This window comes from Dunckerocampus dactyliophorus, chromosome 8 (assembly GCF_027744805.1).
Source record: "Dunckerocampus dactyliophorus isolate RoL2022-P2 chromosome 8, RoL_Ddac_1.1, whole genome shotgun sequence".
In the NCBI taxonomy this organism is placed as follows: Eukaryota; Metazoa; Chordata; class Actinopteri; order Syngnathiformes; family Syngnathidae; genus Dunckerocampus; species Dunckerocampus dactyliophorus.
The window spans coordinates 12,033,107-12,052,060 of NC_072826.1; the positions used below are offsets into that span (position 1 = coordinate 12,033,107).

At 42.7% G+C, this 18,954-nt stretch overlaps 2 protein-coding genes across 3 annotated transcripts; one reads left to right on the top strand and one right to left on the bottom strand.

The window, feature by feature from the left end:
* Window positions 1-178: 178 nt before the first annotated feature.
* sec13 (SEC13 homolog, nuclear pore and COPII coat complex component) lies at window positions 179-4,881 on the bottom strand. The gene is made up of 9 exons (XM_054785719.1): window positions 4,753-4,881; window positions 4,527-4,571; window positions 4,181-4,296; window positions 3,952-4,103; window positions 2,808-2,941; window positions 2,593-2,726; window positions 1,894-2,014; window positions 670-816; window positions 179-604 (listed from the first exon to the last, which is right to left on the bottom strand). The coding sequence occupies exons 1-9, from the start codon at window positions 4,753-4,755 to the stop codon at window positions 494-496; spliced, it is 963 nt and encodes a 320-aa protein (XP_054641694.1). The 5' UTR covers window positions 4,756-4,881; the 3' UTR covers window positions 179-493.
* A 1,673-nt stretch (window positions 4,882-6,554) lies between these two features.
* On the top strand, window positions 6,555-12,542 carry rem1 (RAS (RAD and GEM)-like GTP-binding 1). 2 transcript variants are annotated; one of them, XM_054785720.1, is made up of 5 exons: window positions 6,555-6,754; window positions 7,766-8,139; window positions 9,870-9,952; window positions 10,327-10,534; window positions 10,802-12,541. In XM_054785720.1, exons 2-5 carry the CDS (start codon window positions 7,770-7,772, stop codon window positions 11,077-11,079), a joined length of 939 nt encoding a protein of 312 aa, XP_054641695.1. In that variant the 5' UTR covers window positions 6,555-6,754; window positions 7,766-7,769; the 3' UTR covers window positions 11,080-12,541. The 2 variants fall into 2 exon arrangements, with proteins under 2 accessions (XP_054641695.1, XP_054641696.1); XM_054785721.1 differs by lacking the exon at window positions 6,555-6,754 and having other exon boundaries at window positions 6,764-8,139; window positions 10,802-12,542.
* The last annotated feature ends 6,412 nt before the right edge of the window (window positions 12,543-18,954 follow it).

The window sequence follows — 18,954 nt, forward strand, 5'->3', positions numbered from 1 at the left end:
GTGTGTGAGGTTTAAGGGAGATGTGTGACATCACTCAGGTGTATCAGGTGTTCTTATAGCTGCTGCTAGTGGGAGGAGGCACTATGGAGTCAGATATCCACTTTCCAGACATCGGAGCTTCATGACATTACCACAAAATTATTCTAGAAGCAACAAACTGACACAAATTTATTGTTGATATTCTTTTTTTTTTTAATTACATACAAGTATGAAACATTTGTGGTTCCTGAAAAATGCTCGCACCTGAAACAAAAGCTTTGTTCAAAAGTCAAGAGGTGTAATGAGCCAATAATAGATCATGCGATCTAAACTTTACATGGTCTCCGCTGTAGGAGGAGGAATGTTTGGGCACAAGAGCATGATGGGATATCTGGGAGGGACAGGAGGGCAAACAGTTTATCTGATTTAAAATAGTAATTCATGATATTTGTATTTATGCAAAAATCCAAACAATCATTTGAGTCCTCTTGAGAACTTCATGCATCTGTGTGTGTCACTGCTCAATCTGCTGCGTGTCTGTGATGGTGGAGACTGCTCCCTGGCCTTTGCTGACATCACTGATACACGCCCACTGGCCATCCATCGACTCCTTCCACAGGGTCACCTACACAGACACAGAAAAGTGTGGTAAGGATTCATTCCTTGGCAGTGAGCAGCAAAGTGTCATACCTTGTTGTCTCCTCCGGACACAGCCAGGATGTTTCCCGTAATGGACCAGCTGACATGCCAGACAACGTCGTTGAACTTGTGCAGCAGTTTGGCCGTCCATGTGTTGCCAGCTGGGTCATCACACGTCCATATGAACACACGTCCGTCCTGCAAGGTCATCCATAAGTTAAGAACCACCGGAACAAGTGCAGCTGTAACATGACAATGACTATGTTTACTGTACATGCAGTCAATATTGGGGTTAAGGTCAATATTCCAGTTTCTGAAACATTGGGAATAACCCATTTAAATGCACGACATGAAAAAAACAACAAAAAAAACCTCCGCACAGACAACGTCTGAAGGCACGGAAAACGTCATGACGCAATGCATTTCCGCTTCTTTTTCCCGTTTCCAAAAACAACAACACCACCGGCATGGCGGATAATGAACGCATTTGTTTGCGTCTTGGTGCTGGTAAAGACCCACCACCAGTACATGACACTGTCTCACTTCTTTCTCACTTTCTTCATTAATGGAAGGCGAGAACGTGAAGAAATAGGAAATGGAGCCAGAGCTGTGCCATCTACATCCATGCTATATATCCCCAGAGCCCCTCAGACACTTTTGAAGACCCTGCTTTGCATAACTACTTGCTCACCTTCTGATAGATTTCGCTACTACGGTACTTTCTACCGTCAATAAAATACATAATGTTCCTGTCTTTCACCACACTAACAAGGTGGCTTGTTTTCCCCTCGCTCCAAAAGTGTGGGGTTTTGCGCGTCGTCATGTTTACAAGTAGTTCCTGCCAAAGGCACAAGATTCCTTTCGAATAGAACATGCGCAGAGCACAAATTAATGTTCCTTTTGATCGGGATATCCTATATATATGACCCGATTTACGGGTTAGAAAAGGAGTAACCCAGGGGTAATATTCGGATTTTTAAAAACCTTTTCAATAGAGTTATTGGTGTTTACATGGCGGTGCTCAACCGGGTTATTGCCAATATTCCGGTTATGATAGGGTATTTGACTGCATGTAAACAAAGCCAGTGTCTCTTAGAGTTGGCGCCCTCTGGTGGAATGAGGCTAGATGCAGGCTCATGCTGTATTCATGGAAAGTTGGACATTTCTGAACACCGACTCGGTAAAGTGAATTCCAAGCAGCTTGGTATGCAACATGTGAAGTGCTATGTAACATTTGAGAAATGAGGTGGATGTGGTAGAGCGGTGATATCCAACCTGGGAGCAGCTGGCGATGGTGCTGGTGGGCAGACCAATAGAAGGAGCCCAGCCAACGTCTCTCACCCAATCACTGTGAGCCTCCAGCTTCTGGTCCTCCTTCCACTGGCCATCCTCTTCTCTGTGCAGGAAGTGACATAAATGAGTGAGTGAGTGAGACTGACGAGGTGTGACATTATAGTGTGGTGAAAGTGTATGGTGCCAAAGTTCCTCTTGCTATTTGGCTTTGTTTCAATTAGCGCACTTCCACATTTACACTTTGAATTTTGAGTGCATAAGTGCATTCCAACTAGAAGTACCGCAAAATGCAGTGCATCATAAATACTGTACCCGAATGTTGCACTCAACCCGCTCCAAATGGTGAGTATGCAGTGATCGACCCTAACCACCCTCAACCATCGCCATCTCGGCTGTGTTAATGGAAGAGGATGGAAAAACTAAAGTGGTTGCAATTCACAATTAAAAATGAGAGATAAGAAGAAGCGGATAAATATTGTGATTGTCATTTCTGGCAAGTGCACAATGCTCATAATTGATTTTTGGACAGCACTACAGTTAAAATTCACAACCTCAGGAATGTACGCAGTGAACATAGTATACTGTACATATTGAAGTGTAAGTACAGAAGTCTTCCCATTCTGTTGAATGTGACCTTTCTCTGTTCCAGTCTTAACTTTGTTAACTGATTGAATAACTTACTTCCAGAGTTTGACCAGGTTGTCGCAGCCTCCGGACACAAACCGTTTGACGTAATTTGGTTTCTGTCCTGATGGCTGCTCAATCAGGCTGCCTGGGACCACGGCAGGGGCCCAGCTTACCGCGTTACAGCCAATCTGAGGGGATGTCATACACAAATCAGTAAACACTGGAATGGCCTCAGTCACTGTATTCTGTCCAATCTTCACTGGACTCACCGTGTGTGCATTGTTGATCTTCTTGATGTCCCACTGCTGGTCTCCCGTGAATGTCAGGAGGGAAATGGCGCCGTCGGAGCTGCCACACGCCAGAATCAGACCAAATTCATACGGACCCCAGCAGACTGAGTTGACTGGAAGAAGACAGACGACTAAGGGGGTATACGGCGAAAGTGGCTCAGCAAACCCAGGCTTTGGACTCAAGATGCAATTCGACAAAACCTAACATCCGCAATCAGACTTAATTGGTCCCGTGACGGTGGTTATCAACTTACTCTGTGAAGTTCGGTTTTCGGCTTTGTGCTAAGTGTGCGTTCACATGACAGGGGGCGTTTGATGTCATATTATTCTACTTCTGCTGAAAAGTGAAGCGATCCCAGCCAGTGTATTTTACAAAAAATTAGTAAGTAATTATTGTTGAGCCTGTAATGGGCAAGTTAACACTGATTTATTAACTATACCCTACTAGTCTTTTCATTTATCAATGCCCAACATTGCACAACTTTGACATTTTAACACTTATCCATTTAAAAAACAAATACATTGGAGCAAAAAAAAATTTTTTTTTTTTTTTAATCATTGCAGTGTGTCTTTTTGTTGTATCTCCTTGTGACCACTAGATGGCAGTGCAGATGTGAGTACTCACACAAGGACTGCGGTGACGTTTATGTCTGCTAATGTTGGCCTAATTATTAAAAGGATAGTTCAGATTTTTTTACATGAAGTTGTATGACATCCCCATCAGCAGGGGTCTATTTCAACAGTGACTTATCCCCCCATTTGGTCGTGCGAGTCAAGTTCTGGTTGATTTTTACGTGACGAGGAATGCAGTTCTGCTTAGTTGCTGGGTCATTTAAGTAGAGTTTGGCTTCTCAAAACAATATGTTGTTTAAAAGAGTAACACATTTGCATCATAAAAACGCCTCCTCAAAAAAAACTCAGACCTTACCTGGTCGGGACCAGGTTATGAGTTTAGCCTAAGTTACCATGGTGATAGAGCTGCTTTAAAAGAGAGCTACATAAGCAAGCCCGGCTTTCAACTCAACACCGCTCGTTAACCATCTAAACTCGCTTCGCGGTATACCCCCTTGGTCTCAAACAAGGAGACGCAAAGCTCACAGGGGCACTAGCTAAGAGTACCCACCTGACGACTCATGTCCCATGTATTCATACATCTTGTCCCAGGCGCCGTTCTCCTCCTTCCAGACGATGACTTTGCGATCATAGGAACAAGAAGCCAGTATGTTGCCAAACATGGGGTGTGCCCATGCCACCTGCCACACAGGACCCTCGTGACTACAAGAGGAACACAACCTGATTGTTAGTCGAAGTGGGATTACATCCTCAAACTTTGGCTGGTGAGAGACTCTCACCCCCGGAGGTCAGCTACGAGTATCTGGCCCCCATTCCTGACATCAAAGATCTTGAGGGTTCGGTCAGAGGAGCAGGTGGCCAGTCGAGTGCCGTAGTAGTCCATTTGAGCGTCATGCTGCAACACATCAACACACAGACAGTGATTCAATTAATTAAGCGATGTCATGGCATCATTCTTTCTTTGTCTATTAGTTTGTTTGTTGTTCTTGCAATAATACATATTTTGGAAATTATAACTTTCATAAAACCTAGTAATAATTAAATAAGACTCTTCTCATGTTATGTAAAGAGTGCACTAAAACGCTGCCAAATGTAGTGTTTAGTGGACAAAAAACATTTCCTTACGATCATGTCCTCATGTGACGTGTCCACTGTGTTGATAACAGAAACCTGTAAATGACAAACTTTCATTGTGATATAGCAGAAATAACAATTTTACGTTCTGGTGCTGGTCCAAAACCACTTATACATTATGCTAATATGTTAGCTATGTCAGCGCCAAGGCTGAAAAAGACACAAAGACAAACATAGAAGTCCATATGGGATTTAAAATAAATATTGGCTCACTCACCATGACTGCACACTGTCCGCACACCCTCCAAATTATATTTTTCGAGATTAAATTGAGAGAAATTAGAGGGTTCTCTCGCAATCCCGACGTGGCAACAGCCAGAGAAGCCGCTTCCGCCTGGAGCTTCAATGAGAGCCCTCCGCCGGAAACAATGACCAGACGAATATTCGTTCTGCCTGCTATTACTTCCATACACCAAGGAGGTTATTTAATCACAGTATATGCGTGGACTATGAAACATATAACATTTACATATTGTTTTAGGGAATACTGTCAAATCCCCATCGCTCTGTTAATCTCAATCTCATCATACACACCGTCATCTAGTAAATGAACATACATTGGATCGCTGGCGCATGCCACCGGCCACATGGGGGCAGTATGAGACATGTACATCCACAAAAGGGTGTTTTATTACTTAAACAAATTGAGCCTGATGGTGATGGATCTCAGGGGAAGGCTTGTTAATAAAACGTTAGTAAAGTTAGCTAATAAAAACTCAGTAAAATTACACATGGTCTGTTTTGATTGGTTTTGGTAACTGTGATTACTGAAGTCTAAGAAAAATCTCTGAGGTAAATAAAATATAAATAAAAAATAAATAAATTATATGAGGTTTGTAAAGACACAATATTAAGAAAACCAAAATATACTGTATTTCATGAGATGATTATAAGAGAAGTAAAAAGTGGAAGAGCAGATTCGGGAGCAAATAAATATTCCACTTTTCACCCGAGTGGGTGGATGAATCTAAAACTTTTGTTAGGTTGTCATGAAGATCAGTCCGGAAGTGACGTGTTCTCCTCCACCATCATCTCGTTTTCCAGGTCATTGCTGGGCAATGGAAAATAAAGCAACATATTCATTTAGGAATGACAAATATATAACTATATAATTACCTTTTACAGCTCTCCTGTCGCTCAATGATGTCACCAAACCCTCAACGCACCTCTCTTACAGTGGGACTATAAAGTAAACATTAAAAGGCTGAAACCTATTAGAGTGAGTATCTAATGAATTGTTTGCTGTGTGTAATCTTCAATAAAGGAAACCGTCATAATTTCATTTTCCAATCAGTATTTGTTTAAAGCTAATCTACATTCATTGGATAGTGCTTTTTTTCTTTCTTTGTTTTCTGTTTTAATTTAGCACGAAGCAAAAGTGCTTGCCCAGTGGTTAGAATGTCAAGAGATTAAGGGTTTGAATCTCCGTTAGGGCATCTCAATGTCGAGTGTGCATATTCTCCCCATGAGTGGGCTTTCGCAAGTTGCTCAAGTATCCTCCCACATTCCAAAAATATGCATGTTAGGTTAATTGGAAACTTGAAATTGTCCATAAATGTGAGTGTGAATGGTTGTTTGTCTATATGTGCCCTGCGATTGGTTGGTGAACAGTCCAGGGTGTACCCCGACTCTCGTCTCGACTCCAGCTCACCTGACCCGAATGAGGAAATGTGGTATATAAAATGAATGGATGGAGCAAAAACATGTTCTTAATTAACGTTTGACATGTCAACAAGTCCCTCCTGACTGAATGACGCCAATATCAGTTTTATTTTTGTGTTGCATGTTGTGAAATAAAAAAACATGTTATCAATTAATGTTTCACATGTCAACTAATCCCGCCTGACTTTTTTTTGTCACAGGAAGTGACCACAACTTTTCCTAACCCAACTCCACACTGTTGAACACACACACATTCACACACACACACACACACACACACACACACGCACACTCCCTCTTCAGATATCTGATTCTCCTCTGCTGTCGCACTCATGCACACGCACACAGTGAGGGAGGTAGATATCTCCGTGATTCCACTGTTGAATTTTTAAAGCTGTTGTGGAACTTTGTTGTCCAGCCGGGTCGCTGTGATGGTGGGCGGGGGGTGGTGGGAGTTGTGTTACATGCAACGACAGACAAACAAACAACCACACACAGCAGCTTGAGTGCAGTGGTGGTGTATCCCGAGGCTGGACGGATTTTTCAAGGGGTGTCAGGTAGGTTGATGAATGCATGATAATACCTGGAAAGTTAACTTGCACATATTGTGTATTGTATGCTGTTTTTGTTCATATGGAGTGTCTGTTCTGCCGCTTGCTATTGCTCTATTTCATTCTTTGCAACGTTGAACTAACAATCATCAACTGCACATGAGCGACTTTTGACCTTTGTGTTAGCGACCTTTTAAGTCTTGTGCGCCTGCTGAGACTTTTTGGCATACAATAATTGATAAGATATCGATGTCGTAATCGCACACTAAAATTCAAGAAGCTGGATGAAATAATTGGGCACATAAAACTGCATCATTTGAATTTCCACAGGATTTGTGATATTTTATTTAGGGACAGGGACAAAATGTGATGGAAAATAAAGAAAATCCTTCAGATTCTTCAAATTTGTAACTAACTCATAACCAACAAACGATGCATGGAGCAGGTAAAAATATACACTGCCTGGCCAAAAAAGGTCACACACTCTAATATTTCGTTGGACCGACTGTCGCTGTGGCATCGTTTCCACAAGCTTCTGCAATGTCACAACATTTATTTCTGTACAGAGTTGCATTAATTTTTCGCCAAGATCTTGTATGGATGACAGAAGAATCTGACCACTGCTTTAAGGTTCCCCACTGTCCTTCCACTTGTTAATAATGCATTGGACAGTTCTTAAACCATGTGTGTAATGGATAATATATGTATGATAAGAAATGTTGAAATGGTCCATAATGTGAGTGTAGATCGCAAACTCAATAGGCACCAACACTGAGCCTATTGGGGAACTTTACAACTTATTTTACTGATCACATAATTACCACATGAACAGCGCAATATTAGTTACTAGTAACTGTTCTTATCTGATTGTCTATGAGGCGCCTGGAGCCTCAAAGTGGCTGTAAAAAGCGTGCAGAGCCGCTGTTTCCCTGGAGGAGTTGAGAAAAAGTGTGAAAAAGTGACAAAGTCCCACCGACGTCTACTCAGACTCATTCTGTCCGGATGCTGTCCCCATAGCAACATGAGCCTCAAAATCCAAAGAGACAAGGAAGTCCTGCGGCGGCGAGGCAGCACACCAATTCGCCCTACTCACCTCGTACAGATGCCTCTGTGCATCCGCGAGCCCCGCATCCCCACCGGCGGTGGTCAACTCCACCCAGATGAGCAACGCCCCCAGCGCAGGCATCCTCCTCTGGGACAGTCCGCATCCTACCACCCTGGAGACAAGTCCCTCCACTACCGAGCACAATGGAGCTCAGACTCGGACGACGACTCGCAGAGCGATTCAGATTGTGTTTACAGGGTGATGTTGCTAGGTGACCAAGGAGTGGGGAAGAGCAGTCTTGCCGGAATCTTTGCGGGTGTCACAGAGAAAGAGGAACAAACTGGAGGTGAGATGTTTTCGAGTCCTTTATTGTCTACACTGCTCAGAGCCGGCTGACCCATTAGGCAATTTAAGTGGATGCAAAGGGCGCTATAGCCTCCAGGGGGCGCCAGAAAATTGGGGAAAAATTTTCCTTTAATATAATGACATTAAAACTAGTAATTACTATGAATTGTTAAAATGGAAAAGCTCACATTGATTGAAATGTAAAGCAAAGCTCAATTAATATTAGTACAAATGATAACAAATTGGTCTCATTATTTTTGTACATATAGTTTTGCATATAGTTGTCCGTATTTTATAGAGATTTTTGTATGATTTGTATTGGTTATTGTTATTATTATGGTTATTTAGCTTTTGTATATAGTTCTCGCATAATGTAAATGTAGCTTATACAGAGAGTTATAGTGTGCAAACTGTGTGGTTATTTAAATTTCTTGATGTTGACTGTTTGATTTATAATTTTTTACTATTATTACTTATTCATGTATTTTTAATTTATTGGTAACAATATTAAATGATATTTCAAATTTTTTGGTATTTATTTGTAAGTCGTTAACAGACAACGGTAAAAACAATGGCATTTTATTTCTTTTGCAAGCTATGTAAATCCCCAATGAAGGAGGGCCCCATATAAAATGTCGCTTAGGGCACCACTTTGCATAGGCTGGACAGACACACTAAGGACATCTCTTCAGTGAAGCTAACGTGCATGTTTATGTAAACATCAAAGATAATTGAGAGTCTTCAATTCAACTAAAGTCCATGTTCGTTTAAATATCGGAGGTGATTTCAGGTCACAAATGAATATAACGTACATGTTGTCATAAACCCTGGCGACAAATTTACCATCTTCAATGAACTTCACGTACCTGTATTTATAAGAGTGATAATGTGGCCTATAACAAACTTAGCATAATGTATATATTTTGTAAACAATGAAGACCACATGTTTATAGACTGTGGGAGGGAGCTACAAAGAGCTCACATCAGCTAAGGAAGAATGTACGTATTTCACGCAGCAGTCCTAAACCTTCTGGGATGCTAACTAACTAGCTATCCTGCTAACCAACAAATCTCTGTGCTGCTATCTAATCGTGTCTTAAAAACATTGGGTCGACTTTGGAGCGCTTGAACCAAGTGCCAGATGGGTGACGATTTCAATCACGTTTAATCGAAGTGGACTTGTCTGGTTGCGATTGACTTTGTAGGGATGTCACAACCTTGAATGACCTCATTGATGGGCTTCCATGCTGATTGGCCCGAGGCTTTAATTGACATGTGTACTGACCTGGCTACTGTCTGATGTGATGCGTGCTGGCAAAGTGTGTCGCTTGTTGTGTTGTTTTTAACCGTCACTATTCCTCTTCTCCTTGTTGGGGTTATGTTAATTTATTTTCCTAATCTCCTAACGTGTCTTTCAAAAAAAAGTAGGAAGTGACGTGAGTATCATTTCGCACTCGTGTGAACAAGTCAATAAACAAAAGTTTAACACGTCTGACATATCTCCCACGGCTATTCAATAATAAGCAATGACATCATCTCTGTGTGTCAACATTTTTAAGTGATACAGTAATATGGCTGACCACCAACACTGCAGCAACTAGTGCATGCGAAAGAAAAACACAGCAAGAAACAGAATATGATTAAAATTCAACAAAAGTTATAGTTGATACTGTTCCACGCTGGTCCTTTAACTATCACCAATATTAAAGATGTTTTTGTTATGTTTTCCAGAGGACGCCTACCAGCGAACACTGACAGTAGACGGCAAGGAAACCACGCTCATCGTCATGGATACATGGGGCAGCGACAAGCTGGTATATTTTGAGGAATTTTCTGTCTTGTGTGCAGCAAAAAGTCAATAGCTACACCTGCACTGATCAATAGCTACACCGGCACTGATCTAATAGAACATATCAGTTGACATTCCATTCTTGTTTGGGATGGGTGATGGCCTGAGGCTTGGTCCTCAGACACTGTCGCCCCAGTAAGGTATGAAGAACAGTAGGGGCCTTGAAACTGGCCGCTGGCAGTCAATTGTCAAAGAAATTATCTCCTTTTGTTGTAATTTCTTGCCTCTCTCTTCTCTTTCTAAGTTAGAATCAAATTTTTCCACAAAAAATGTTATTAAATTGTGTGTAAATGTTCTTAATGTCACTCGCATGATAGTCCACTCTCGTGCTCATGCTAGGAGGAAGATGGCCGTGCTGGTCAGGACGACTGCTTGAAGGTGGGGAGTGCTTATGTCATCGTCTACTCCATCACTGACCGCTCCAGCTTTGACGCCGCTGCTGAGCTCCGCATCACGCTGCGACGCATCCGCCAGGCCGAGAACCTTCCCATAATCCTCGTGGGCAACAAGAGTGACCTGGTGCGCTCCAGGGAGGTGGCGGTTGAAGGTGAGGAAGAGCAACGTAATTTTGTCGCTTTCTGATGTCCCTTGTCCACAGCACAGTAACTATTATTATTTGTGAGCCTTGTCAATACAACCGTAGCTCTTCTGTATTATGCTCCATAGTCTCCTCTTTGCTGCAGGTTTCTATTTTCTCACTGCCCTCCTTACTGTGTAAATACAGGAGACTCTTGTTCGCTGCCTTTGTTGTTGCTTGTTAGCATGTCGAAAAGCATTACAAAAAGCATCATAAAATGGCAAAATTTTTCCCCAGAGGGTCGAGCATGTGCGGTGGTCTTTGATTGTAAGTTCATTGAGACGTCTGCATCGCTGCAACACAACGTGACTGAGCTCTTCGAGGGAGTGGTGCGCCAAATCCGCCTGCGTCGCAACGGTGTAGACGCCTCTCAGCGCAGATGCTCCATATCCAAACACAAGGAGAGCATCACCCAGAAGGCTCGGCGCTTCCTGGACCGCCTAGTGGCCCGCAACAATCAGCGCATGGCCCTAAAAGTGCGCTCCAAGAGCTGCCACAATCTGGCCGTCCTCTGAGGAAATCAACGTCCGGAATCAAAGCAGGACGCTTCCCATGACCGGCAAGAAAGAATCAGGTGACTTACTGCTGCTTGTGAGAGCAGGAGAAAAACTGACAAGGATCATCACCGGCCCAAAGTGAAGAGGTTGTCAACAAGTGGATGTAACTTTCTGTTTGTTTGCAGCAAAACTCCAAAAACAGCTCCACAAATCTTTGTGGCGGGCTGTGGCAGGAACAGACCATTATATTAAGAAAAGTTTTTTTTTTAAATTGCCATGTCTTCATCTCCTACAGTTATTTGGTAGTTGATGCACATTACTGCCAATCGCAGGACTGTGGAAGAACATTTACTACCACATTTTGATATAGTTTGTTTTCTTACTTTTATTAATAGCTAAACAAGTTTTAAATAGTTGTTTTTCATGCTTGCCTATTCCTTTTCCTCTCTTTTGTCCAGTATGAAAGGTAGTTTACATGACAAACAGAACAATGTCCTTAATTGACATGACATGACATGGATGCTCGGTAAACAAACTGGTTGGCCTTGCCTAAGAACTATATGCCTTGGTTTTGTTCAGTTTTCATGTAAACATCCCACTGAATAAAGTTTTAATGTACAGTCGTCCCATATCGCTCCCCCACTACATTGCATTTTTTTTTTTAAATAAAAAAAATACTTAATAAATGATCGTTGCTTCGTGTTGACTATGGCCTATTATTAGTCAAAAAATATTGAAAGACAAGTTATATGTCGTATTCTTGTCATGGCTATCAATGTTACACAACCCGTATTTCAGCAATACAAAAATCTGACACTGAGCGTGTGTGCTCTGTTAGGAGAGTCTGTGCGAACATCCTTAAAAATGCAATTTTTTCATATGATATTGGGTGTATTTTTGTTTGTATACATGTTTGTTAGGTAGATTACTTCTTCATCTTCAGTGTCGTATCGTATTCACATCGAGTGGACCACATCAAGTTAAAAGAGTGCCTGGAAAGTTAAGTACAACTTTAAGCCTTTCAAATACATAGATCAGAGCTTCAGCACAAGATAAAAGGTATTTAGGATATTAATTGACTTCTTCATCTATCTGCAGATGAAATTTTGTCTGATTCTGCAAAATATGTTTTTTGTTTTTAGCGTCTTTGTCTTTCTTCCTCGCTTTCTTAAGTTTACAATAAGCAAATTGGAGTGTTAGCTCAGTAACTTGCTACGCTAACGGCAGCCATTTTTTGCCCCGCTTTGATCCCGTAACCTGCACAATGTGACGGAAACAACCAATAATAATAAGTACAGGGTGCTAATTCATGTGTACAGGGCTTAAAACCCACATTTAGAAAGTCATAAACACATTTTCTATGCTATTTTCTATGCTATTTCTATGCTATTCTGTTTATTAATGTAAGCTATTTTTTGTGATGCCCTTATTTTGTCCCCCCCTAGGATGTGCCGTTATTTTGAAGGCCAGAAGGTTTGTAATATGTTGAGGTGACTTGATAGAAGACAGTGGAGAGACCAGCGGGCTAAGAATAAACGTGCCTCCTGCAGCTTGGCTCCTGTCCTTTTGTTCACTCTGCACTCCCACAATATTGGTGGAAATCCTCACCTGCTCGGTTACATTGGTGGCAGTGGTGGGATTTATCAAGTGCGGAAGCCAAGCTGTTCCTGTAACGGTAAAGTGGGAAGTTCAGACAACTGAAGTTTGCCACCCTGCTAACTTGCGATTAGCTTAGCTGCTGAAGTGCCGTTAGGACGTGCACGGAGCTCCACGTGTTTGAAGCTTTTCGACAGAGACATTTCCTGGACAACTCTACAGTTAACCTTGCTGCTCAACATTGTGCCCCGGATGAAAGCCTGGACGTCTATGTGGCTGATATAGGGAAGCTCGTGGATGAGGCCTTCCCTAACTGGGGAAGCAGCCCAAAAGGGAGAAAAGATTCTTAGTTGGAACTTGACCCCTGCCTCAAATCGAAATGTCAGGAGCAGTGAGCTTCTGATTTGGCTGAAGCCTTAATCGTTGCAGGCCGCTGTGACATAGCTTGAGAGACTTTAAGAAGTGACTACACCTGCCCCCCTGTAAGCGTACCTGCAGGTAGGGTTGCCACCACACAGGTGAACGCCATCTCAGAGGAGTCTCTCTGGCTGCGCACCATGGAAGTGCTTACAGAAGACATGAAAGAAATGAGGAAAGACATTAGAAGGCTTTCGGATGAGAATGAATGACGTATCGTGGCTGGAGCACCGAGGTCTCCTCCTCCAGGCCTGGGCAGTGTCAATGCCAGTGTGGAGTGCCCTGCGTCTGCCAGTCCCTGCGTCCCTGGTTGGATCCGCGAGGACGTTCGCCTTCTCCTGGATGCCGGGCGCAACATGATGACTCGTGCACTGGACTGGATCACTGCGCTCAATCTCCTTAAAGTGATCGCCAGAAGACAGCTTGCATCACGGGAAGGGGCCTGTATCAGTGGAGGTCTATGCCCGTGGGTCTCACCAACTCACCTGCAACATTCCAGCGCTTGATGGTACTGGTTTTCCCGGGGGCTCACGTGGCAGGTGTGTATGGTCTATTTGGACGATGTGTTAATATTCAGCCCAACATTTGAGGAGCACATGGCCAGCCTGCCAGAGGCCTTCTAGCATATACTGGCGGGCGTCAAGCTTAATCCCTGGAAATGTCACCTTGCCCGGGACCATGTAGTGTTCCTTGGCCATGTGGTTTGATGCCATGTACTGCAGCCGGATGTGAGAAACACGGACAACTTAAAGGGCCTTCTTGGGCCTGTGCTCTTACTTCTGCCTTCACTATTAATCTGACTTCAAACCTCTTTTAGGGCTACGGGGCATGTCCATTGACAAAGATCCATCCGAGAAGGTGGATCTTGGAGCTGGATCCCTTGAACTGGGTCATGCAGCACGAGCTACTAACTACTAAGAACGGAAAAAGGTAGAAACAAACTTTTTGTTTCTGATGAAAGACGAGAGTCTAATCTTTCTTTTGGTAGGTTCCATGTTTATATAGCCACAGAACACAATAATCTGTGTGCCTTGAAAAATGAGTAAAAATCAAGGGGGAAACATTTAGAAAGATGTCTGGGATTGAATGAGTTAAGGAGGTTTTAAGTAGAGCTTCTTTTGCCTTCCCATACCTTGCCATTCTCAATTGGATTGAGGTCAGGGGAACACGCAGGATGGCACAAAAGAGTGAGGTTATTTCTGTGGAAGAAGTCCTTTGCCAGGCAGGCATTGTGAACTGCAGCTTTGTCCTGTTGAAAAACCCAGTCATTACCACTCTGACGAAGCTCCATTGTTCCACTGAAGGAAAAAGCATTCCAGATAATGATGACACCCCCTCCACTGTGCCATGTGGAAAACATGTCAGGTGGGATCTCCTTGTCATGTCAGTAACATTGGAAGCCATCAGGATCATCAAGGTTACATTTTTTCTCATCAGAGAATAAAACTTTCTTCCATCCATCCATCAACCCATCTATCCATCCATCCACCCATCCATCCATCCATCCATCCATCCATCCATCCATCCATCCATCCATCCATCCATCCATCCATCCATCCATCCATCCATCCATCCATCCATCCATCCATCCATCCATCCATCAGGCCTAGCAGGCCTAGCCACCAGACGCTCGCCATTGTGCCCCATCTTCATGCATGGTTCCAGAAGAGTGCCCCAGTGATGTATCTTGCTCGTCATCGTGCTCTATTTGAAAGTATTTGAAAACTTTCTTCCACATTTTATTGTCCTATGTTTGGTGCTCGCGTGCAAATTCCAGACAGGCTATTTTGTGGCGTGGAGACGATACCTTTGAAGACGTGTTTTGTTCTTAACACCCTTCTCTCGCATATGTCGTCTTCTGGTAATTGGACTGCAGTCGGCACCAGGAACAACCTTCATTTGGGCCGAGATTTTGTCCCGTGTCTTGACAGACAGCCAGTTGGATCCTCCTTGGGTCTCCCATTTGACTTTTTTGTTCCATAACCCTCAGAATCTTTTAAGAAGTTCAAAATGACTGTTTTACTACCTTCAACCTCAGCAGTAACAGCGCGCTGAGGTTGCTGCCAATCTGGACAGAGAATACAAAGTTGATTTACATGATAAATGTGGGCAATAAAGCACAAACATGTTTAATTTACTCCTGATTTACTTTTCACGATGTTCTCACGTGCTACAGTTGGAGTTCCTGCAAAGGCAAAAAAATCCCTTAGCCCTCGATGAGTGCGTTTACATTGTAGTCGTCATGGTGCTGGACTGACATGCTGAGACTACAGTATAGTTAGACATTGAGCAGGCAGCAGTGTTTGTCTGACTGTCTTGGTCTCAACATTTAGACTAATTCCAAACTCACAATTTTATTAATGATCTGGTCTCATGCATCGTGTACCCTGCCTCTCGCCCAAAGTCAGCTGGGATAGGCGCCAGCATACCCCTGCGACCCTAATGAGGATAAGCGGCATAGAAAATGTATGGATGGACGTATGGATGGATGTATGGATGGGTCTCATGCATCACCACGACACCAGTCCTGCCTTTACAGACTGTCTGGGCTGAGCGTGCGTTTTTAGATTTAGTAAAACAAAACAAAAGATGCTAGCACTGGCAGCTAGAGTTGTTGATCTGGGGTTACCATGGCAACCTGACCACTATCATTCTTATAAATTGTAGGCAAGCTTTTTAAGCTATTATATTTAGATATAAAGAGTACATGGCTGCTTTTATGTGTGCATTATAACCGAGGAGGTGTAGAAGAGTGGTGAGGAAGGGTGTGTGTGTGTGTGTGTGTGTGGGGGGGGGGGTTATAAACACACACACATACAAGCACAGGGACAAGACTTTAGAGAGACAGTTGATGGAAGAAGAGTGTTGAACATTGATTTGAATGGTGTAATGGAAAGAATGCATGACTCTACTCAACCCGGATGACACACACTCGCACGCACACGTGCACACCCACACACGCGCACACACACACACACACAAGCACAGCACCATGTAAACATCCTCTCAGGGTGCAGTGGAGGACCACAGGCCCACAGCTGTCAGATCCTTTTCATATGTTTTTTACAAAAAGAGAAACAAAGAGGATATATATTTATATTTTAGCTTTAGACTGCGTATGTGGGGTTTGTTGAGCGCGCTTAATCAGGGGTCTCCAACCAGTAGCTCGGAGAGCTTTGAGTAGCTCACCAAAGGGTTAAAGAATATTTGCTTCAACAAGTATATTTTATCACTGATCAAATCAGACATTATACCTCTATTTAATGACAAACTACTACAAAATAGCATAAAGAGCACACTGTTTGAGTGGAGATGATGTGCTTTGTAAATAAAGTACAATTTAAACGTTGCCAGTCGAATATAAATAAAACACTAATATTTTCTTTAATAGTGATGAAAGTGAGACCCCTGGTCCACACTATCTTCAGTGTTTACAAAAACATGTGTGCCAGCTGAGGCCAAACAGCTATTGTGGCTGTCAGGTGTGCAGCTGAAGACGGACATGTATGACACCGAGCAAACAGGTGCAAAGTAAGACGACAATACTATTTAAGGTTAACTTCTCTTTACACTTATGTGACACTTAAGAATGTTAAAATGTGACTTAAAACATTACCTGTACATTTAATTAAGCTTTTATGACAGCCACAGTCTGACACTAGAACAGATTACAGTATTATTATTTACAGTACTTCCGATGGGAAACATTAGCACTACATGACACAAAACACGTAATGTAACACTTTTATTGTACACTCGAGATGACAGAAGGGGTTAAGATGCAGCAAATTACTGTGGATAGGTGACATTGGCCTCACCTTTGTCCCGGGCCGCACACGCTAGACACACGTGCAGCTTTAGCCTTGTTTTATGGCACACTTAGAAGCTAACAAATGTCATCATGTGTTTAGACAAAGTGCAGATTCCTTTCTCTCTGCTTCAGACACACACACGCACACACACTGCAGAGAACCACAAGAATGTAAAGTGAACACACTCAAACACACACGTCCCGCTATTCCTGTGTTAGCAGGATGGAGTGAGCTGTGGCTCCCTCTGCTGGCCGTTTATCTACACGTTTGTATGTGCGATGAGAAACAATTACACCTCGTGAATGTAGCTAAGCTAACGGATATGAACGAGGGTGACATAATGCTGACCGGATATGGCTACTCGGTATCATAATTGATAATTATGTGCACTTATTACTGTGATACAGTTTTTTTGAGGCAAAGTGGTGATACAGTGCTATTTTATATGATGTATGTTGGAGTGTTACAAATTCACTTATTAAAGAGCAAACAACCACCACACATCTCCTTTTATTAGTCATGTGTGCAACACAATTACACACAGAGCGTCCTTTTTGCTTCATATCCAGAAATCTACTTCCTGCCTCCCTGCCCCTTATGGGGTGATCAAAAACTTTTCTCATTTCACTCAAAAACAATGAAAAAGAAGAGCGAGTGGCGGGTTTAGCCTTGCTGACGGTGGCGGCCCACGTGGCCGCTTTATCGCTCAGCAGGCTCATCATGAAGGCCACTTTTGCCTGATCAGCCGAGTAGGCGCTCAGCTGCTGGTCAAAGGTGAGCGAGCATTGATGTAGGAACTGCTCGCAGGAAACTGGTTCCCCCGAAAAACGTGGCGGATGGGGGATGTTAGGCTCCCAATGCGACAGGTTGCCGAGAGTATGTCTGTGACGGGCTGGCGGAAGCTACGCTAAGCGGTGGGGCTGCTCCTTCCTGGAGTCGGGGAGCTAAGGTTCGCTCCAAGCGCTGATCGAGCACGACCACGTTTGAAGCTAAGGCATTAATGCAAATACATTACATATGCATACATAACCAATACATTTCTGCAAAAAGACATACAGTATGCCTTTCTGTGACTCTTCCATACTGTGTTGCAGCCTGCTGATACTATGTGACACTCTAAGCTCAGTGGCCACTTCCTTCTGAAATCATCCTGTTTGAAGCCTTGCAATGGCGAGGTACTGTTAATCTATTGTTAGGTGTCGTGTTGGTCTCATGATGTGAAAATGTGAACATCATGATGAAGAGGACTGTTTAAATACCACTTAGAACTGAACCATGGTATTTATTGATCCATTCATGGATCACTCATCTGTTGTGAATTCTGCAGTTGATGCACTTGTTAGAGAATAGCAAGTTGTGCAAAAAGTACTGGAACACTGAACAGTCAGACATGTGCATTCAAACGTTTAGAGAAGGTCAAAATTAAGTTCGCCTGTAAAGGCCTCCTGTTATCCTCAGATATTAATAATACATTTTACCCTATTTGCCTCCAGAAAATGATTTACGGAAAATTGTTGACTAAGTTTATTTGTTGAATACATAAATAAGCCCTTGATAATGAAACATTGACCTGTCCTCTAGCGCCACCATCAGGCCAAACTTTTAATTTAGAATTAATTTATTTTGATTTATCATTTTCATGCAAATCTCAAATTTACTGACAGCATTAATGACCACAAGAGTATGAACCCTATTGGTTTTGGTTGTGGTGATGTTCTGACCTTTCCTGCAGCGCCACTTTTAGGTCAAAATTTCAGTTTTAGAGTTAGTCTAACTTGAAAAGCTTCCATCCAAGTCTTTTCCAATTTGGGGTGCACATGCATGACTCTCACAGAATGAACCATATTGATTAACATTGGTGACCCCCCATTTTCCTCTCATAAACATATTTATTTTTAACTCCTGTTTTGTTACATACATGTATTTGTGGTTAGTCACTATAAAGTTCTGCAGTCATATAATGTACAACCCTTGGTCCCTGATTTTTCCTTGCTGCATGCATATGCTGGACTTTGCATCAAATGCTGCCCACATTTTGATGCCGTATTTGGCAGGTTTTCTTGGCATA

Excerpts from the sequence above, each read along its gene's own strand:
- sec13 (XM_054785719.1), bottom strand. Across the intron at positions 2,942-3,951 it reads CATGGGACATGAGTCGTCAG|TCAACTCAGTCTGCTGGGGT; the intron begins GTGGGTACTCTT and ends GTCTTCTTCCAG. Across the intron at positions 817-1,893 it reads CCATCGCCAGCTGCTCCCAG|GACGGACGTGTGTTCATATG; the intron begins GTTGGATATCAC and ends ATGACCTTGCAG.
- rem1 (XM_054785720.1), top strand. The coding sequence starts at position 7,770 with ATGAGCCTCAAAATCCAAAGAGACAAGGAAGTCCTGCGGCGGCGAGGC. Across the intron at positions 8,140-9,869 it reads GAAAGAGGAACAAACTGGAG|AGGACGCCTACCAGCGAACA; the intron begins GTGAGATGTTTT and ends TATGTTTTCCAG. Across the intron at positions 9,953-10,326 it reads CATGGGGCAGCGACAAGCTG|GAGGAAGATGGCCGTGCTGG; the intron begins GTATATTTTGAG and ends TGCTCATGCTAG.